The sequence below is a fragment of the Cucumis sativus genome, chromosome 1 (assembly GCF_000004075.3).
Source record: "Cucumis sativus cultivar 9930 chromosome 1, Cucumber_9930_V3, whole genome shotgun sequence".
Classification (NCBI taxonomy): Eukaryota; Viridiplantae; Streptophyta; class Magnoliopsida; order Cucurbitales; family Cucurbitaceae; genus Cucumis; species Cucumis sativus.
The window spans coordinates 5,199,185-5,220,709 of NC_026655.2; the positions used below are offsets into that span (position 1 = coordinate 5,199,185).

Genomic DNA, 21,525 nt, shown 5'->3' on the forward strand with positions numbered 1-21,525 from the left:
AGAAAGACAATTTTTATCGAACTTGATGCTTTGGTAGACATATATTCTTCATGATTTACACAGACAAAACAAAACTGCATATGCAGTTCGGTTTAATTTTTGTATGAGATTTTTTTTACATTTTGCATTTGGTGCGATTTTAATTTGAAACCGAACCACGAACACTCCTATACACTGTAAAGATTCATTAATAAAAAATATACACGATATTTGAAGAATTTTTACATAAACTTCCTTCTAATTACTAATTTTATTTAAATATGGTTTGAAATAAACAAATGTGAAAGAATTGAATTAGGGAAAAAAAGATGGGAGTGAAAATGAAGGAAGGAAGAGAGTATATGTTGATAAAATGTCTACTCTTACGCGTACAACTATAAACTAAAATAATATATATTGTTTATAAGAAAAAGTAATTGAAATTTAGTTAATATTTTCACCAAATAATTGGATTTGTTGACTGTTGTGAAGGCCATCGTCGCATTTAACGGTAACGGGAATACGGACTCCCAAAATAATTAAATCATTAATAATTGGATGAGACCCTTCACAATTATTCTGACGTCACCTTCATTACGTATTGTGTTATAATGTTATATTCTGCATCTCAACTATAAGTTATTATTATTTATTTCTTTTTCAAATATCCATTTATAATTAGGTTATATCAATTTAAATCTTAATTTTAACTATTATTTTTAAAAGAAAATTCAAAAATAGAATAGTCACAAACTATTTACACTTTTTCTTAAACAAAGTCATTAAAAGAGACCAAATCCCTAGAATGGTAAATAAATATATATATATATATTTGAAAATATAAGTAGGAAGATTTAAACTCAGAGTTGAGGTTGAGGATTATAAATATATAAGTTTTACAAATTGTGAATTCAAATCTGGAACAACTAAATTTGTAAAATGTGTAAATAAAATTAGAAACTGATTTCATATGTTATGCACATTTTTAGAAATATATACATTTATTAAACAAAGAGGACCTTATACTTGACAGTTTAACGGCAGGGGGAGGCAGGTAAATGCCGCCGCGACGGTCGGCGGGATGTTGATTCACCGATCCTCTTCGCACAAAATAATACAAAGATTCATTCATTCATTGCAAAGTCAAAACTCCATTCCACTCCCAATCTCCGACCCAGTCTTCATCCAACCTTCATAATAGAAAAAAAAGGCAAAAAAAGGACAAATCTTCTCTCTCCGCGCAGACTTTTGCCATAAATCAAACTCCCCAACACTCAATTTCATCAAACCCATCGGTTCTTTCCCTCTCTACATTTCTGAATTTTGCCCTGTTTTTGGCTAAGAAATGGTCGGCCATGGCAACCACAGGTTGAAACTCTCCATCTTCCACCACCGATCTTCCTCCGATCCCAAACCTCAACGCCCAAAAGACTGTCCCCAAGAATACCTTTGCCCAATTTCCAAGTCTTTAATGGCCGACCCAGTTGTCGTCTCCTCCGGTCAAACCTTCGAGCGTCTCTCTGTTGAAGTTTGTCAAGACTTGGGGTTTTCCCCCAGGCTTGAAGAAGATGACTCAAGGTCCGATTTCTCCTCTGTTATAACCAACAGGAACATAAGATCTACCATTCTCAAATGGTGCGATAACAACGGAATCGAACATCCCCAACCACCGTCTTACACTTCCATTGAACTCGTTGTTCGTCAATTAATGCAGAAGGAGGAGCAGGAGAATCGATTCGAGGTTTCTGATAGCGCGTTGATTAGGGGCGTCGCTGATAAACCGACGGGAGTTGCGGTTCATGCTACCACCGAAGTTGGGTTGCGACTGAACCGATTTCAACTCAACTCGCCGGAGCAGACTGAGGAGGTCATACGGGAGAGTACTCTCTTGCCTTTCAAAACACAACCATCTAGTTATGCTACCAATTCTCCTTCCTCTTCACATGGAGGCATCGATAGAGATTCCAATCACAGAGGATATTCTGATTCGTATGCCCCAAATTTAGAGGAAGAATCTCGACTCATTTTGAAATTCAGAAGCAACGACGAATTCGAGCAACGAGAAGGAGTGATTTCCCTACGAAAATTAACGAAATCAAACGAATCGATTAGGGCTTCTTTGTGTACAAAAGAATTCCTCGCCGCCTTACTTCCTCTGATTTTATCCCGATCTACAAATGTCCAGATCAACGCAGTAGCTTCCGTCGTGAATCTCTCTCTCGAGAAAGCGAACAAATTGAAGATCGTACGCGCAGGATTTGTTCCGCCATTAATCGACGTTTTAGACGGCGGAAACACCGAATCTCAAGAACACGCTGCCGGCGCTTTGTTCAGTTTATCATTAGACGACGAGAACAAAATGGCGATTGGAATTCTCGGCGCGTTACCGGTGTTGATGAACACGCTCCGATCCGACAGTGAGAGAACGAGGAACGATTCAGCTCTTTGTTTGTATCATTTGACTCTAAACCCCAGCAACCGAGTCAAACTGGTGAAACTCGGTGCCGTTCCAATTCTGCTATCGTTGACGAGAATCGAAGGGTGTACGAGCCGAATAGTACTGATTCTATGTAACATTGCGGTGTCTGTGGACGGGAGATCGGCGATGCTGGATGCGAATGCGGTGAGTTGTTTGGTGGGGTTATTGAAGGAGAAGGAGATGGATTCCGAGTCGACTCGGGAGAATTGTGTGGTGGCGCTTTACGCACTGAGTCAAGGAGGATTCCGATTCAGAGGATTGGCGAAGGAGGCCGGCGCGGTGGAGGTTCTGAGAGAGGTTGAAGAAAGAGGAAGCGAGCGGGCGAGGGAGAAGGCTAAGAGGATCTTGCAGATGATGAGAACCGGTGGGAGCGGCTCGGTCGAGATTGAAGGTGTCGTCCAACATGGTCTTGATATGGGTGGAGTCAGCTGGACCGGTCGGGTTGGTACCGGCTTGAACCGGTACTCTACAAATACCACTAAGTTTTGATTTGATTTTTTCTCCTCTTTTTTGAATGTGAATTTTATTTTTAGGACTTAGTTATTTGTATAGTTATTTATTGATGTTCAAAGAAAAAACACGCATTGCTACATTCAATTTTTTAAAATGTATTATATTTGATATCAATTTTGTTTTAATCCACTTAATTTTGGGTTTGTTCTTTCACTAATTTTTTAGAAAATATTTGTATTCAATATTTACCGAGAAAATGCATGTAAAAACAAATTTTTAATTTATAAAAATCTTATAATAAAACAATCGAGAGAGCAGAGTAGTGTCTATAAGCTTATTTTAATTAAAATTAAAGTAAGATATTGAAAAGTGTATATTTGTTTGGTAATCTTTTGGCTTTTAAAATGTGATATAGGACCTTTTTATATTAAACAAATCGTTGAATAATTTTTAATTTTTTTAAAAAAATTGTGTAAATATTTAGAAATCACCCATATTTGGAATAATAAGTTATAATTTTTTAGCTCATCTTTCTATCCAAGAAAATGTAGGCTTTACGACTAAAATTAATAATTTTGTGTTTTGTTGAAGTATACTGTACGACTGGACAATGCGTCTAAGAGATAGAAAATATGATCTCAAATAGATTTTGCCATGTATTTTAATGAAGTAACATAGTCCATCCGATATTTAACTAGTTTCATTTTACAAATATAAAAACTAACATGTATGTTTTGAAACATATACTCTAAATACATATAAACTTTAAATTTGAATACTAAAACTATATTTTATCCCACAATTTTCCTCTCACACCATCATATCCATTATTAAATTCACAAGAAAAACGAAGACATATCAACCAATTAAAAAGTTAAATAATTAATTAAATTTGATGTAATCACCACAAAATTTGTAAGGAGCACCTTTGAACAAGAAAAAGAAGAAGCCAATATGATTCATAAATAATGAATAAGACAAACTTACCTTCCTTCCTTTATAATATAAAGTTCAAATCTTCCAAATTCTGTACACTCATTTGATCATGAAGACTTTTTTTTTAAAAATTTGTTTTTATTAACTAAAAGAAAAACAATTAATAAGATCAATATAAGGTTTGGTGAGGTGTTGACCGTTGACCAAGGAATTAAAATGGTTCTCACATTCCATTACATTACATGTGTGACATGTCCTAATCTTAGTATTAAATTAAAAAGAAAAAAACTAAGATTCTAATTTTCTTTGTCAAACTTTCAAAGGCAAATAGACAAAATCACATTTATACATCTATGTCTATATCATCCTTATACTGTTATTATTATGTGACGAGTTTCCATTAAATTATGCTTGAATAGCCTTTTCAAATGACAAGACACCATTTATCATTTAACAATAAATCTTCAATGTTTACGTAGGTTGCACATTTAGTAAAAATAATTACTGTTTTTGTGAGGGTAATCTAAGAAGGATTGAATCTTCCGTGTAGATCTAAGCCAAAGAGGTTTTAGGAGAGAAGGTCACACGTTCTGAATAGGAAAAGCCTTTAGCTTGGAATTTAGGCAAAGTATTTACCACAAACCATAAATATTGTACTAATAGAAAATATTGAATAAGAAAAATATGATATTTTTGCTTGCTTCGTGTATTAAAATCTCATACAATATTTTCACAATGACACTAATGATAACGAAAAGTTAGAATAACGTAGTTGACTTTGACCACCTCATCCGGTCAAGTTGTTAATAAGCATATGACATTTGGGATGGAGGTGAATTTTATATAACATTATATTTTAGAAGATAGAAAATTTAAAAGAATTAATGTACCAAATAATATTTTATAATGTTTGACCTAAATAGTTGTAACGTTTAGTTAAAAGATAAAAGACAAAGTAAGAATTTAAGAAAAATAAAAGTGAAAAGATGTGATTGTCCGTTCAAATATATCTCCGTTGTTAGATATTGATGTTTCGTATCTATGGTCCAATCATGTCTCCACTTACTTGAATAATTGTAACATGTCAAGTGATCTGACTCTATTCAATTATATTATAGAGTTGTGAGAAGAAAAATAAGTGTAAATTATGAAAAGTTGTAAGGGAAAAAATGAAAACACAAGGATTTCATCTCAAAGTATACACAAATTTTATGCCAAAATCCAAATAGGAGACACACCTGATCTTGACAAAACATAATAGTAAATTTGTTTGAATAGAAAAATGGTGGGACTTGAAAAATAGAAAAGTTGCATACACGAATTTGTTGTTTAAGTTAGAGACGGAGAGAGTGGAAGCTATTGAATTTCAAAGTAGGAGTAAAACTACCTTATTTGAAGTTATAATGAAGTATTTTATGGAAGTGATTGACCTAAGTTAGAGTACCATAATCCCTATAGAATGATTATATAACCAATCAAATTGTTGAGCATAGTAGATCTCATGTTCCGCTAAGATTTGTAATCTTGGTTGTGGCTGAGCATCTCCTCTCAATTCCATTTGGGTCCAAAAGTGATTTTAGGGACGGAACGTATGTAAAACACGTCTCATTAGCTATTTTTCGAGGGTTATTATTGGACGAGATTGAAGGCATAAATTTGGATTTTGACACAAACGTCTTTCGAATTGTTTTTTAACCAAACTTTGTCATTTTCTCGATTTTATTAGTTCTCTTTTTATTTCATGTCAATTATGTGATTTGATCTAAAATTATTTCTTATAATAATTGATAAAGGAAATAAATTGAGCCAAAAGAAAAGTCAAATTCGTTGCCATTTAAACAAATGGGCCGTTCACGAAGCCCACGCTAAAGAGAAGCCCAAAACAGGGATCCATATGATGAAGGAACGAATCGGCTTCGAAAATTGACGGAACGATGAAGAAGACGACCGGTAAGAAGAGGCGTCTTCAAAAACCAGAACCACCGGCCGATTCTCACTCCGATGGACCTCAATTTAAATCAATCAGAACTGTTAATGGCTTCAATTGCTCGACTATTGACCCGTATCCAGCTCATTCTTCTCCCACTTCGGACGAATGTCTGTCCGTGAGGGATGATCTGTTGAATCTTCATGGCTTCCCGCGAGAGTTTCTTAAGTATAGGAAGGAGCGAGAGAGGCTGAGCGAGTGCTGCTCTGTCGTGGACGGCGTCCGCGCTGAGCACCGGGATAATGTGGAGTCGGAGTTCGTCGATGAGAAGGAAAGCGTTTTGGATGGATTGGTGAAAACTGTGCTATCGCAGAACACTACGGAGGCTAATTCCGAGAGGGCTTTTGCTTCTCTCAAGTCCGCCTTTGCTGCTTGGGAGGATGTGAGTCTTCTGCTTTCTTTGATTGGATTACGGCTGTTCTTTCTTTTTATGTTGGATGACATGTTCTTAGGACAGATTTCTGTCAATTTCTTTTTGCAATGGAACGTCAATGAACAGGATTTAGAAAAATGGAAACTGAATTCTCTTAGTTAGTTCTTGTTTTGTCAATGTAATATTTTTATCCAATATCATTATTTAGTAGTTTTTCTTGTGTCGTTCTTGCATAAACCATAACCATGAGTCAATTCTGAACTTGAACATCTCTACTTTCTAATCTTTTGAAAGTTATCTTTCATAATAAATCTTATATTTAGTTTAAGGGCAAACAAAATTGCTATCTGAAATTCAAATTTGGACAATGTGATTGGAGAGTTGGAGTATGTAGGACAGACCTTCAATGGTTTTTCCCAGCAATTTTGATGAAGTGTGCCTTTTAAGAAAGGGGTTTTGATTTATCATTTATGTACTCATATTTGAATGTAGGTTCTTTCAGCTGAATCCAAATGCATAGAGGATGCCATAAGATGCGGAGGATTAGCATCTACAAAAGCCTCTTGCATAAAAAATATATTGAGTTCTCTGTCAAAGAGAAGAGGCAAATTATGCTTGGAGTTCTTGCGCGATTTATCCATCGATGAAATAAAGGCAGAGCTGTCGACTTTCAAAGGAATTGGCCCCAAAACGGTATTGTTTCTCAAAAAAAAACAACTTCCTTTGTAATCTAATTTATATTTTAACATTTCAGATTTTGTCAGTTCATGGAACTATACCACCCAACTTTTGTATCCTATAAAACACAGACACTGACGCTCCTGGCACGTCTCTGTCCATTTTTCTCTTAATCTTAGGGGTTTTCAATTCTCACCCATTGATTTTTCCATCCTCAAAACCCACTGGCCACTTACATGTAACGAACGAACGTTCTTTTAATCTTCAAAGCAAATATTCACAGTTTGTTCAAATATTCACCCGTACATTTATTGTTGTAAGAAAAACAAAGTGTGTCCCAAACATGTCGTGTCCTACATTTTAAAAATTAACATGTTACCGTGTCAGCATTGCATCGTGTGTAAATGTTTATGCTTGTGTCTTAGCCTTTACCTATTGGGATCGTAGTTTAAAGGCTTCTACTGTTTTTTTCTCTTTTTTTTGTGTGTATGTGTTTTCATGGTTAGCTATGGCTTGCATTTTTCATAAAATTCCTCGAACATCTTGGTTGCTTAGTGTTATAGCATCAATAATCAATCATACAAGTTATAAATGACAGGTGGCCTGTGTCCTGATGTTCAATCTTCAGAAAGATGATTTTCCAGTGGACACTCATGTGAGTAATTGAATTACTCTTTCGGATGAGTTTGTGATCCGTGTTCTCTAAAGACCATTGAAAGGTTTTGATTCTCCAACGACATGTTTGCAGGTATTTCAGATTGCAAAGTTTGTGGGTTGGGTCCCGGATGACGCAGACAGGAACAAAACATATCTTCATCTCAACAAAAGGATCCCAAATCATCTCAAGTTTGATCTCAACTGTCTTCTTTATACTCATGGAAAGCTCTGTTCGAAATGTACGAAGAAAACAGGCACCCGACAGCGAAGGGGATCTGAAGAACAATCTTGTCCTTTGTTCAAGTACTCCTATAACCCTTAAATCTGTGAATATAGATGTATTTACCAAAAGTTTATTTATGAAAGCTTCTAATCCTTTTTTTCTGTTACTGTCTCTTTCTTTTCTTTTGTTCCTACATTTTTAGAAAAATGCCATGCTAATGTCCACAATTAGGAATGCTTTTTCTGTAAGAAAGTGTTTCATTCAAGGCCATTATTATTATTATTTTTAATTGAAAATACCTTGGACTTTGCCATTGGTTAAAACAATATCTTTATTCTTTTAAAAAATGTAAGATTACTTTGATGTCTCCTTAAAGCATCAAATCCATCCTTAAAAGTAGAAATTCATTAGGAAGTTGGACAAAAATTAGGATTTGGAACAATGTGATATTTCAAGCCGTCCGTACACCTGTTTTGAGACTTATTTTTCATTCGAAATTCTAATGGGTTTTTAATCTAAAAGTAATTTTGAAACGATTTTAAAAAGATAAACGACAATGTTTCATCTTTTGAAAAATATTAATGGGCAAAGTTCTTCATTTTTGTAATAAAAAATTTATAATACATTTACTTAGCTCTACATTTTGAGAAGCACATATAACTAGAGATGTTCATTTAACTCATAGAACCCGCTTAAGATTGTATTAATTTGATTAATCATACATAATTTACGAAACTAAAGCTGAGATAGAATATATTAAAAATAAATAAATGAATAGAGGTATAGGAAGTATTCATACAATGGGAAATACATATCACTATTCCCATTTTAAGAATGAAATTCATAACAAACAAAACACCCAGTTCCAAAATTAAGATAAAAAACACAAATAAAAAGAAGTTCAAGAATTCAAAAATAAAATGCAATTTTTTTCCTTTGTTTCTTTGTTTTTTTTTTTCTTTTTGGCTCTTCTTCTTCCTAGAAAATAACATTGATTTGCATATGAGCATCAATCCTTTTCCTTCCCTTCTTCCTTTTTGATTTGTTTATTTTTTCTTTTTTGGTAAAAAACGAAATAAAAATTAAAAAAAGAAAAGAAAAAAGAAAAAAAATAATAAAAGAAAAGAATTTCTCATGTATTAATAGAATTAAAAAGGTCACACCTTCGTCGAACCTCCCCCTTTCTTCCCGTTTTAACGCCGTGAACACTGAGCTTCTCCATAGCGCGACCAAAGTCGTGAAAAAACGCCGTTTGGTTAACAGCGTAAAGATCCACAAAGGGCTTCGTCCTTGGATCCTTATCGAGGGCGTTGTCAGTGGCCAGTAGGCCTAGGCCACGTGGAAGATTCTGGTAGAACATATTGTCGAATTTGCCAGGTGTTATGACGTCGTTGAAAGCTGACATGGCGGTGTCTTTTTCGTAATTGGCACACATGGTCTTTAGCTTTTCGGCGAATTTTGGGTATATGTCTGGGTCGGTGGGTGACGTGGGACTATGGTGGAAGAGTCGGTCGGTGAATTCCTTGCAGTGGGAGAAACCGATGGTGTGACCGCCGGAGAGGGCGACCAGTTCTTGGACGGTGAAGCCTCTTTCAACGAAGTAATCGATGAGTTTGTCCATTGTGAAGTTCACTGTTGGGAGGTTCCCTTCCACATTGCCTGCTTTTGATATCATTCCGTCTTTTCTCCCCAATCGAACGTTGTAGAATGGTCCTCCCACCATCACTACTAGATCTCGAGTCGCCTAATTATTTGTCATTCATTATTCCAATTGTGTTAGTTTTTAGATAACTGCTATCAATGGTTGATCATACTGTTAGACTAATAACAATAATAAAAAGATCATAGATGCATGCAACACCCAAATCTATCTTATACAATAATTAAGCGATGAGAACGAATGTAGTGTTGTGCGGATCCAATTTTCATTTTCTACATTATTTCATGTTCTAACCATTGTCTATATCGTTACTTTTAGAAAAGATTGTTGCCTAAAAAAAACTAATAAAAGATTGCCTGATGTATGTTTTAGTGAAAACAATTCATATCATTTACACTATTTATTATTAATGATAATTTTGAAAGAGGTGTGATGGGAAATATTATAACTTTGAAATGATATGATACGTAAGAAAAAGAAAATTAAGGCGTAGCTAGAAGGTTAATATATTAAGAAAACTATGATGATTGATTGACCTGTGCCAAGATGTCAGAACAAGACACAATGCCAGGGCATGCGAGTTCGAGGTTGGTCTTAGCATGGACGACGACATCGAAGGCGTCACCAGAAAGGGAGTGGTTGATTTCAGCCTCACGCTCAGCTTGGTTGAAGGAGTTGGAGGAAATGAGAACGGAGGCATCACAACCATCAACCATACAGTCATGGAAGAAGAGGCGAAGGGTTCCTGCAGCGGTAACAGGACTGGTTATTTGTTTATTGGTGACAGTTTCACGAATAATCTTCTCAAAGTCGGGACATGTTTTTTGGTAATAACCGAGGGAGAGTTTGGAATGAACAAGAGATGGGAAAGGGAGGATGATGGTAACGAGGAAAAGTAAAGGGAAAGGGAAAGGGAAAGCCATGGTGGGTTAGAGGGGAAAAGGAAGAGGAAAACTTAATGGCTTCCTCCTTATCTATTCCTCTATGGGGAAGCCTCTTCCAATGGAGGGCAATGAGGAATAAGAAGAGGAAGGAGGAAGCAATAATTAAAAAAAAACAAACATTCCTAAATTAATACATTAAGAAATTTTGGGATCTCCATCAATTTCTGTCCATTCGACAAAACACTTTTTTTGGGGTTTTCTGTTATAAATCCAATTCCAAATCAAACCATTACCTCTCTTTTTCTAAATTCTATTTTCTACTGTTCTCTATTCTTCTTCCCACTTTTTTCTCTTTTCTCTACCTCCCATGCAAACTTTCTATATATACATATATATAATATATATATTACATTTTTGCATGAATCTAATTCTTTTTAGGTTGTATTGTATAAAATGACAGATAGAATCATACTGCTTAATTGGTTAAAGTTACTTGCACCTATCTCTATATTGATAAAATTTACATAGACTTGTCACTCGTCCATTAGTTTTGACCATAGTATCAAACCCCATAAGATAGCACATGAGTATTCAAAAACACTTCATACAGTTTTACGTGATGTCCAATATATGCATTTGCATAGATGGGGAATTCAATTCCCAAGTAAAGTGGTTTCTGTAAGTTAGTTTCAGAAACTTTATTGTCGTTTTTATTAAGAACGAAAAGTAGTGGAAGACAGCTTTGTATGTTGGAGGTGGAAGCCTCTTCCAAGCTGGTTTCCATTTCAATATTACAAAATTCCCCTAAACCCTGATCATCTCTTCACTTTTATCCTTTCCATTTTTCTCCTCAATAATATAAATCACTGAAACTTAATCAAATTTCTTTGAAATGTTATTGTTTTCTTTTTATGAAAATTAGTTAAATGAATTCAAATAATTAAATAAAACTTATCAAAATAATAATAACTTATTTGGTGGATGAAATAAGATTTAAAATTTACACAACTTGATAAAGGTGGTCATTTTAGTTTCCTAATTCCTCTAAACTTTTTTTCTATTTTTATCCTTAGAATAATAATAATCTTACACCATTTTATTTGTTCTTTTTATTAAAAAATAAATCATTTTTTTATTTTATTTAAAAAAATTCCAACCCAAAATCCTATATAAAGAACAACAAAATAATAAAATTGATGATAATATTTCTACCATTTGATTTTGACACATTTAATTGAGTGTTAAATTATGATGAGGTTGAAGATGCCATTTGGCTTGGGAGCAGGTTTGGAATCAGAGTAGTCAGTGGCACCCTTTTTTTCCTTTGTATTTTTGTATGTGTTGTCTCCCAAATATGTCCCCACCCCCCACAGCCTTTCCAGCTCAAGCATTCCCCATTTTTTTGAAATTTACCCCCACAAATCATGTCCTTTTCTGGAATTTCACGCTTAGTCGTCTCTTTTCTCTTTATATGAATGATATTAGAGTATTAGTTGCAGAATTTATGAAAGGAAGCCATGGCAGTCCGTAAGTTCCTCCTCCTCCTCCTTCTTGGGGTCTTCGTTTTCCTCTGCCTTTCACAGGTAAAGCTTCTCTATTCCTACCTCTTCCTACTGATCTTCTGCCCTTCGCAACTTTTAGTAACTAATTGTTTTTTTGTTTTTGAATTTTGAATGAGTCTATTTTCCCTGGATTTCTTATGATGTATTTGCATATTTCAAAGATCTAAGGTTTGAATGCTTAGCTAAATTTTAAATAAAAATATGTATGTATATTCTTTTAGATTTTAAGTTTTGTAGATAACAAGTAAGAAATTTAGTGGGAAAGATGTGTTTATTGCTTATTTTTTTAAAACTAAAGACAAACCATTTAAGGTATTGTTTCGTAGTTAATTGATTTTTTGATTTTAGTTTTTGAAAATCGAGTTTACAAATACCTCTTTTACATCTAAATCTCTCAAGTTTTCAGAAAACGAAGCTAAAATTTTAAAAATGACAGAAAAAAAAGTTTACTTAAAAGAAGGTGAAATAGTAGCATAGTTTAAATGTATTTTTTTTTTTTTTTTTTGACTAGGTTCAAATGGTTACTAAACACAACATAAATGAAAAAACTTGTTCTTATTTTTAATATTTAATTAGAAAAAAAAAAAACGATAGTTAGACAAGTATTGAAAAAAATCAATTACAATTTTCTTAAACTAAAAACCAAAAACATCCAATGGAATTTGTTTTATAAGTAGCTAGGAGAAGTATAATATAGTTTTGAAAACTTGTTTTTATCTCTAACGAAAAGTGTCGTATACAATATGCAAAATTTTAATGGTGTGTCTAATAGAGGGAAGGTTGACCCATTCTAACATTTGAAAAGTAACAAAAAAAAATCTACCGAACATAAAAATTAAACATTTAAGATTCCATTGGAGTATATATATAGTAAACACACAATTGAAAGTTCATATTTACTAAGGTTATGTAGGACGTAACGCAGGTATCTTCCAATGGCTACGAAGAAGAAGGGATGAAGGAGATGGAATATGATGAAAAAATGATGAGAGGGGCAAACAGAAGGCTAATGCAATACATAGGTGAGAGAGAAAAATAGACACACTGGTGGTTTTTTTTGTTTTTATAATTTATATGATGCGTTTATGGAAAAAATGAAAGCAAAACAAATTGGGAATTATATTATTACACAGATTGTGGAGGGCAATGCAGGCGTCGTTGCGGGGCGCACTCGAGGCCAAACCGATGCATAAGAGCGTGCGGGACATGCTGCCGGCGCTGCAGATGTGTGCCGCCGGGTACGTCAGGTAATCGCGAGATGTGTGGCACTTGCTACACGAGCATGACCACTCATGGGAACAGAACCAAGTGCCCTTAATTAGCTATACCCAAATGCATCATCAACTAAACTACTACGTTTTTCGATCTTTTGAGTTAATTTTTCGTTTCCTTCTTCTTTGATGTATGTTTCGAATTGGTTGCAAAAATTTTCTTTATTGTTTTGTATTTCCATGTTTATGCTTCCATTTACGTGCTTAGTTTTTTAAATTACATCTTGATCAGTACATCATATATTTCTGATTAATTAGGTGAAATTACTAATTGGGTCTTTAGTTTGAGAATTTTCTATGAAGGTGGAGGGATTTAGATTATAGTTTCTTTGAATGCTAACACATAATTATAGTTTAGTCTAACTATATCTTCACTCTAATTTTTAGTTTCAAAGATTTATTATTTATCGTTTAGTTAAACTTTATAGAATTATTGTTCAATTATTTTTATTCACCATTTTCTAAATTTAATCATTTTCTCCTATTTGCTATTGTTGATAATTTTTCTAAATTTAATATAGTTGCCAAATAAACAATATCATACCTAAGTAATAAATTATTTGTCTTTTATTTTTTCTTTTAATCTTTCCATTTAGATTTAGTTAGAGAAACGTGCGGATTTATAATTGATCACAAGTTTAATGGTTTATAATTAATTTTACCATTCCTTGATCCCAAACTAAATAATAAAAATAATGGTTGATGCAAAAATCAGAGAAAGAAAACAAATCTTTACTTTGAGTGAATTTTTACTTTTAGAAAATTTGCACACATCTACCTTTATACAAATGTCTAAAGTAATTGAAGTTACCTCATATACCTTTATAAGTTACCTCATATACCTTTATACAAATGTCTAAAATAATTCAAGTTACCTTTATACAAATGTCTAAAATAATTCAAGTTACCTCGTATGAAACTATAATTAACTATTTATAAATAGGTTAACTTTAGGTGTCCTCCAGTTCATTTTTGTAATGATAAATTGATCGGATTCTATGTGATTTTTTTTAGTTATATTCGAAAATTGGGCTCCTCCCTTGGCCCATCACGATCTTATCTTGGTCATGGGCTCAATTACTCTCTTTAGTATTTGTTAGATCTAAGTTTGGTTCAAAACTATTCCTTAACATTTCTCTTGAGAAACTAACATATTCCAGAAAATATCATTTTTCGTCATTTTTGGTGAAACAAATATTTGGTCAAACTTTAACAAAAAAAAATTTACTATATTAAAAGGAATTAGACCTTAGAGAGATGCCGATCCTAATAATGAAAAAGGAGTAGTTGATAAAAGAGAATTGTTTCTTTAAAAGCAAGCAAAGGTCAAGTGGGATCCAATAGTAATGATATCATTTTATCATTTTATGGGAATGGTTGTCAAATAATTTGTGCCTACTCCTATGCTATTATATGAAACCATTAACCCAAGTTGATATATATAAGAAACATATGCATATATAGGGTATTTATTTCCATTTTGTGGGATTTGATTGTATCATGAATGAATTCTCTATGAACCTTTAATGTGTAAATAAATTATATGGTCAAATCTTTGTGCACCAATTGATTCATATTATTGCTATTATATAGGATATATTAGGGTTAACATGACCATTTTATAGGTACAAATTATTTGCTCTAGTCTATATGGACTTTAGCCAATTCTTTTTATGATATGAATCAAAGTGCATCTCTTTTGGCAAATTCATCATTTTAACTTCTTTGACCTACTCCATTCTAAATAATTTCCTACTTAAAGCATTATGATAGAAAAAGAAAATCTCTTTCAAAAGTTCTCATTTTTATTGCTTTGGAAATTAAAAAAAAAAAAAGAAACTTGTATTGATTAATATTGTTAAAATAGCAAGTTTTAATATATACAACAAATTTCATATTTTTCAAACTTAAGTTGGAAGTAAATTTACTTTTTGACGTTTTTGTTCTTTTCAAATATTTCGATATAGATTATTTGAGATGTTGTTACTCACAATTATCTTACATTTTTAATTATTTGCTTTTGTTAAAACTATTGAATTAGGGACTTAGATTGCACTCATATCTTTAATATAATCATATCTTTTGAACATCACTTCTTACGTACGTTCTATCCTCTTTCTTATACACAAACTAAGACTAAATTACAATTATTTATCGAGTAGCATATGCAATTTTTCCATTTGCAAGAGCTTCTAGACATACATATTACACATACAACATATACAATTAATAATGATTCAAGTGAAAAAAACTGCAAACAGATGAATGGTAGGAAGAAAGTATATTGGGTATTGTTTTTTGCTTTCACGCCACGTGTTACTAACATTTTAATTTCTATATCTATAAACGTTAAACGTTGAAGAACCACAATAAGTAAAATAAATGAAAACAAATGAATTTTGTATTCGAGGTGCTTAGCTAGGATAGGAACATGAATGAATACACATTAGTTAATTATTTTATATGTTACGAGATGCTGCAAACTAAGCACATATTCAAAGAAGATCACAGTAAAACATGTAAAGATATAGTCATTGACAACCATCATAAAAACTAAACAACAACAAAAATCAAATGTGTAATAATATGATTGAAAGAGAAATTTAATAAAATGATGATGAAATGTCGTGAATATGAATACAGGATGACTAGAGTAAGTCAAAATTTGTCCACACACTTTGATGCATGATGAGGCCAAATAATGAATATTGAATTGAAAGTGTAAGCTTAGGTAGAAACAAAAGCAAAAGGGGCAGCATGTTTTTGCTTTGTGTATTTGAAAAATGCATAGTGATTGGTAGTGATGGAGTGTGTTTTTGAGCATGCTTTGTGGCCATGCATGGCACAGAAAGACAAGCAAAAAGAGCAATGCATTCTCTCTTTCTTTAACACCTTTGCTCCCTTCCACTCTCAATGGCCTCATGTGACTTATTGCAATCAATTCCTTTTCTTTTCTTTTCTTTTTGGGTCAAAATCTCACCCTCTCTTTACATTATTATTTCATTTGCTTAAACAATCTCAAACATTACATGCCCCCACATTCATTCCACTTTTCCATTCCCTCTTGTCTCAAATGTCCATCATAATCAAAACCAAACATTATATATGTCTTGTCTTACGTCACTCACCTTGAAGATCGATGTAAATTAAACATACTCTTTTATTCACTAATTACTATTGACATGAAAAAATTATTCAATTTGATTGCTTTATTTCATTGTTGAATGTAGTAGAAGAGATGTGTACCTACAAGATTGCATCCTCAAAACCACTGCAATCCTCATCAACAACACCTTCCAAAGATTAAGTTAACCACTAGAATAGTTACGTAACATATCTTCATACTTATACCTCTTGAATGATTTGACTGAAACTACCATAACATTTTTACACTGTTTGTGTTAGTACAACCAAACACTTTTGGAGGCTTCACTATCTTTTCCATGTCAAGGTTGCTCTTTCGCTCGACCATTAGAGCCTTTAGATCTTCACCAACTTATTTTTGGAGGCACTCTAAATTGTGATACCTTATGGATAATAGTTTGTTATATCTAGAAATATCGATCTTGAGATAACGACACATGGGGTGAGTAGGGCCATGAAAAGAAATAAGATAGATTGATGAGGGGATGAGGGAGGGAGTGTGGGGTGGAAAAGGGGAAAAGTAACATTCTAAGATTTTCAAAGTGTAATTATGAATGTTGTGTTTTTAAAGTGAGAATAGAGAGGGAGGTTGGGTTGTCTATGTCCAACGTTGGCATTGGAATGGTCCCATTGGTTTTCTTTGCCAAAAAGAAGGAACACCAAATTGAATGTTGGATATCAAATTATGATGTGACTCAATCTCAATCTCAATCTCATTTTATTCTTCTCTTTCTCAATTTGAATTTTACAACCCTTTTCTTTTCCTAATGTCTCTAAAAATTGTTCACGCTTCCTATTAAAGATTAGGTGCAACTTCTCTCATACAAACTTATAAAGTATTTCGTGATGCTTTTGAAGTTAAGTAAGTAATTGCGTTTAAGTAGCCTAAATCACCTTAATTGCCATAAAACTTCCAATTTTAAGATTGAACCATATATTTATTTTCATCATTTTAGGATAAAAGAAAATAAAAATAGGAAATAATGCTAATCAACCACAAGAGGAAACAAGTAGGAATGGTTTGAATCTTCCAAAACCCAATTTCAATTCCTTAATATGAAATTCCAACTACAATATTTCATATTTCATCCATCTTTTGTTTTTCTTTTTATCTCTCCTTCTTTCTCTGTTCTGTTCTATAATTAACTACTCATTTTCTTATGCACAAATCTCACTCTAAAAACTCCCCCCAAAAGAAAAAAAAACCACAAATCTGTGTTCATTGAATCGTTATTATGTTCTTAGTCTCAAATATCAAATCCTCAACTTCCCCCTTCAGAAATGCTCTGCAGTGATGGCTGCCACCCTCTCGATTTCGCCGCCGTTGATACTGTTGAATTGCATTTCTTCACTCTGTTTCTCTCATTCTTCATCCCCTGTAACAATTCAAAACATATATATTCAGATTCATTCCACCCATGAAAATAAAATTTAATTTCAAAAGATAATGAGAGAAAAAAAAAACAACCCACCTGATTAATTTCCCCTTCAGATCCCTTCTCCGAGTTCCCCATTTTTCCTTCAAACTCCAACAAATTCCTCTTCTTTTTCGCTTCCTGTTTCGCTTTCAACCCCTGCAAAACATCTAACCCAACACCACCAATTTCAGAACCCGCTTGCCAAATCATACAAACTCATTAAACAAAACGAAGAATTAAGGAATTGAACATACCTTGGGTTGTGACGAGTCGGTAAATTTGGCCGAGAACGAGGGAATCGGTAGGCTTCAGAAGCTTGATTCGGGTCAGCCGAACCGAGTTGAAATTTGTACTGTTGGTTTGAGTATCGTTATCACGACGACGATGGTGGGTGGATGTGGTTTCCGATTGGCAAACTTTTGTGGAGATGAGAAGAGCAACGTAATGGCCGGGATTTGTTTTCATGATCTCTCCGGCGTTTACCGGCCAGTAAAGTCTGTCGACTTTTCCATTTGGGTGTTGGATTATTAGAGAAGCTGTGTCTATGGCTTGGCAATTTCCCATGAGGTTCGTTTCTCTCTCTACTGGTAATCAGTTTTTTGTCTCTCTAAACAAGTGGAAGCTACGGCGGCGAGGTCGAAGAAGAAGAAGAAGAAGAAGATTGAATTGGAGAGTGAATGGATGAAGCACCGACCTCTTTTATAGCATATCATTTGCTTGAAACGGTCCGTTTTAGTTTCTATGGCTAATACGGTAATTTCATTAAAGGATAAATGCGGCTTTTCACTTTGAAAAGAAGAAAAAAACGTCTGCTCTTTTTTCCTTTTCTAGTAAGTAGTAATTAAAAGGTTAATTTAAAACAATCAAATAATTAATATTGAGAAAATTAGCTTTTTCATTTTTTTATTTATAGAAAATTAAGAATATTAGCATTTTTATTTAATACTTGAAATGGACAAAAACTTTATTGTTATTAATTTCTATTACTTCAATAGCCTATAGATTTAAGGGAATAATTTGATTTTGATTTTGATTTTGATTCCATCAATTCAATAGGTAGATTTTCAAATTCATTAAATTACACTATAAGTGTTACAATTTATATCTTCCATTTAACTTTTGATAATTTACAAGTTTAATGTGAAATTTTGTCATGATTTCCAAATTAATTATAAGATAGCTTCATGTACCAATACCATCATAAATTTTAACCCATTTTTTTCTGGTAAATTTCTTCATCCATATCTAATCCATATTTATAATTAATTAAACATATAAGATTAAAAAATTAACTATTTACTACAAAAAAAAAAAAAACAATGGAGTTACACATTGTGTTTAATTAATTACCTTCACATTTTTACCCTTAGAGAGTTGACCAACTTCCTTTGTATGGATAAACATTAAATGCACTATGTGACATCAATTATCTTACTTCTATGTTTTGCAATTCCCAAGCATAAGGGCATGGGATTTTCATGGCAAACATTTAACTCATTTATACTATTTAATTTTAATTATTTCTTTTCATTTAAATTCGAATATTTTTTTTTTACAAATGTATGGTAATAAATGCTGGACGGAGATTTGAACCCAGACCTCTTGTCCACAGGAACATACAGCTCATGTTGGCAATTCGGATATATTCATCTACCGTTTTTCTTTAATGTCTACAACAATTAGTGTCGAGAGATTCAAACCACAAATCTCATAGTTACTATTACTATATAGCGTCAGTTGAATTAAAATTTTGTTGGCTTATTATCAAACTATACTTATTTTCATGACTGAACAAGAATAACATGAAAAAAACTTCGATCATGGATAATAATCTAATATATAACAACATTTTAAAAAGTTGCAAATATGGCAAAATCTATCATCGATTTTGTTATAGTTACAATTTTTTAAAAGTTTTGTTATATCCATTAATGTTTTGAATCTAATTAATATATTTATAAAATTAATATCCACTTTAATTCTAATTAATATATTTATAAAATTAATATCCACTTTAATCTATAACTTTCTTGTTTTATTACCTAATTTTTAATAAGTTTTTTTAGAAAAATCAAACTAGATCATAGAAAAGAAAAACTAAAAAGTTAGTGAAAATTAAATAAAACAAAATTATTATTGGACAAGGTGTTATCTATTTTTTAATTTAGGTATAGTTTATGTCTTTTATAATGTTTATCCATTCAAACTTCTATACAAAGTCATTGAAGTTTTATTATTTTAAAAATTTTGTGGAAGAGAATATTATTATTAGTTAAATCATGTAACGTTTTAAAGTCTCAATTTCCCAAATTTATTTTGAGAGTGCTCAAATTTGTTTTTTCATCTTTTAGAGAAAAGGAATTCAATAGTATAAACTTTAAATGTATTTAATATGGTGTGTAATTTGATCCAACTTTATCTCTAATTTTATATTAGTTTTGTTAATTAATTTGAATGGAATATTTTTAGAGGGAAAAAAAAAAAGATTATGAGAACCCCACTTAAACTTTTATGACATGATTTCTATTACATTAAATATGAATTATAAGACCAAAATAAGAGTCAAAACGTATAAATTAAACTTTAATTTGTTTTAGTTGGTTTAGTCATGTGATGACAAATAAAAAAAAGTATATATTTCATATGATAATATTATATTGTCTATTATTTAAGTCTATGCTTGAAGTTGATTATAAATTAGGTCAACATGTTAGGTTCTTTTATTTTCAAAGACTATACATTTGAATCACCACCTTTTAGGTTAATTATATATTTCATTGTTCCTTTCATAATCTCTTTAGTTTTTGTATATAATATAGTTTTTTAATACTATTAGAACAAAACCATGAATTTCTTTAGTTCGCTAATTCTTATCTAGATAATTATTCCATTTTGGCAAAATATTAGAATAATAGCCGTCTCACCATCGATACCACATGTTAAAAAAAATTTCCACTACTATGACAATAATAATTAGAAAAATTGTATCAGATGACAATTTTTTAAAAAATAAAATTCATGTTGCGAACGAATATGACAAGTAATTAATTATATCATAAAACTATTAGAGGGTTATCAGGGCTATCAAAGAATTATTCGTTTTTTTTTTTTTTTTTTGGTATTTTTGCAATGACCTCTAATAATTAAGTAGAAAAGTTAAAATAAAACTATAAGACTATGAATACCTCGTATTACAAAGAAAACACTTTCTTAAAGCATTATTTATACATCTTATGTAACTAAGTTAACTACTATACCTAAACTTAAACTACTTAAAAATCGAGATATTGATTTGAATCTAATGGCACAATTAAGTTGTTTTATAGTCTTTAAAGCTGGATCGAACAACTAGTAATTGTAAAATGTTTTAAACTTAAACTAAAATCGTAATGGAAGAAGGTAATTTGATTTAAAAAGTGGATGTGTCCCTATGTATGAAAGAAAGGAAGAGGAAGAGAAAGTGATAGTAAGAAGGGGTGAAAAGGGGACCCATTGAATAGAGTTTGTAGCAAACATTGGGAACCAACAAACAAACATTCATTAAGAAATATTTAATATCACAAAGTCCACTTAACCAACACATACTCACTTGTCTGATTTTATGTCTTCCCCATAATCTTCATCTTCTCTTCATCTCTTCATCTCTTCATCTCTTATATAATTAATATGTGTATGTATAATAATAAACCCAACTAACTAATCTCTTTTATTAAGATCTCATTATATAAAGTTTAGTATCATTGCAAAAATTTTGATACCCAAATCCCCAACCCCCCCTTTTTGCTTCATTAATTTTATATCATGCAATGCATTGAACCTAA

General features: G+C 32.3%; 4 protein-coding genes and 1 long non-coding RNA gene across 5 annotated transcripts; 3 read left to right on the forward strand and 2 right to left on the reverse strand.

Annotated features, from left to right (window-relative positions):
- The first annotated feature begins 886 nt into the window (after positions 1-886).
- Positions 887-3,096, forward strand: LOC101221183 (U-box domain-containing protein 38). Its single transcript, XM_004152499.3, has one exon. It carries the CDS (start codon positions 1,325-1,327, stop codon positions 2,945-2,947), a length of 1,623 nt encoding a protein of 540 aa, XP_004152547.1. The 5' UTR covers positions 887-1,324; the 3' UTR covers positions 2,948-3,096.
- Positions 3,097-5,749: 2,653 nt separating this feature from the next.
- Positions 5,750-8,061, forward strand: LOC101219928 (putative DNA glycosylase At3g47830). Its single transcript, XM_011653127.2, has 4 exons — positions 5,750-6,216; positions 6,700-6,900; positions 7,484-7,540; positions 7,634-8,061. The coding sequence occupies exons 1-4, from the start codon at positions 5,782-5,784 to the stop codon at positions 7,862-7,864; spliced, it is 924 nt and encodes a 307-aa protein (XP_011651429.1). The 5' UTR covers positions 5,750-5,781; the 3' UTR covers positions 7,865-8,061.
- Positions 8,062-8,530: 469 nt separating this feature from the next.
- Positions 8,531-10,436, reverse strand: LOC101220163 (peroxidase 41). Its single transcript, XM_004152414.3, has 2 exons — positions 9,962-10,436; positions 8,531-9,509 (listed from the first exon to the last, which is right to left on the reverse strand). Exons 1-2 carry the CDS (start codon positions 10,346-10,348, stop codon positions 8,898-8,900), a joined length of 999 nt encoding a protein of 332 aa, XP_004152462.1. The 5' UTR covers positions 10,349-10,436; the 3' UTR covers positions 8,531-8,897.
- Positions 10,437-11,736: 1,300 nt separating this feature from the next.
- On the forward strand, positions 11,737-13,433 carry LOC101220635. The gene is made up of 3 exons (XR_968988.2): positions 11,737-11,892; positions 12,797-12,893; positions 13,005-13,433. It is a non-coding gene; the product is annotated as an uncharacterized LOC101220635 (long non-coding RNA).
- A 3,864-nt stretch (positions 13,434-17,297) lies between these two features.
- LOC101220404 lies at positions 17,298-18,384 on the reverse strand. Its single transcript, XM_004152415.3, has 3 exons — positions 17,959-18,384; positions 17,759-17,871; positions 17,298-17,662 (listed from the first exon to the last, which is right to left on the reverse strand). The coding sequence occupies exons 1-3, from the start codon at positions 18,266-18,268 to the stop codon at positions 17,549-17,551; spliced, it is 537 nt and encodes a 178-aa protein (XP_004152463.1). The 5' UTR covers positions 18,269-18,384; the 3' UTR covers positions 17,298-17,548.
- Between the last annotated feature and the right edge of the window lie 3,141 nt (positions 18,385-21,525).

What these genes read in the sequence shown, in the direction of transcription:
- LOC101219928 (XM_011653127.2), top strand. Translation starts at nt 5,782, where the DNA reads ATGAAGAAGACGACCGGTAAGAAGAGGCGTCTTCAAAAACCAGAACCA. An exon ending in CCTTTGCTGCTTGGGAGGAT is followed by an intron (nt 6,217 to 6,699) that starts GTGAGTCTTCTG and finishes ATTTGAATGTAG; the next exon opens with GTTCTTTCAGCTGAATCCAA. An exon ending in ATTTTCCAGTGGACACTCAT is followed by an intron (nt 7,541 to 7,633) that starts GTGAGTAATTGA and finishes ACATGTTTGCAG; the next exon opens with GTATTTCAGATTGCAAAGTT.
- LOC101220404 (XM_004152415.3), bottom strand. Translation starts at nt 18,268, where the DNA reads ATGGGAAATTGCCAAGCCATAGACACAGCTTCTCTAATAATCCAACAC. An exon ending in CCGACTCGTCACAACCCAAG is followed by an intron (nt 17,872 to 17,958) that starts GTATGTTCAATT and finishes GTGTTGGGTTAG; the next exon opens with ATGTTTTGCAGGGGTTGAAA. An exon ending in CTGAAGGGGAAATTAATCAG is followed by an intron (nt 17,663 to 17,758) that starts GTGGGTTGTTTT and finishes GAATTGTTACAG; the next exon opens with GGGATGAAGAATGAGAGAAA.
- LOC101220163 (XM_004152414.3), bottom strand. Translation starts at nt 10,348, where the DNA reads ATGGCTTTCCCTTTCCCTTTCCCTTTACTTTTCCTCGTTACCATCATC. An exon ending in GTTCTGACATCTTGGCACAG is followed by an intron (nt 9,510 to 9,961) that starts GTCAATCAATCA and finishes ACAAATAATTAG; the next exon opens with GCGACTCGAGATCTAGTAGT.
- LOC101221183 (XM_004152499.3), top strand. Translation starts at nt 1,325, where the DNA reads ATGGTCGGCCATGGCAACCACAGGTTGAAACTCTCCATCTTCCACCAC.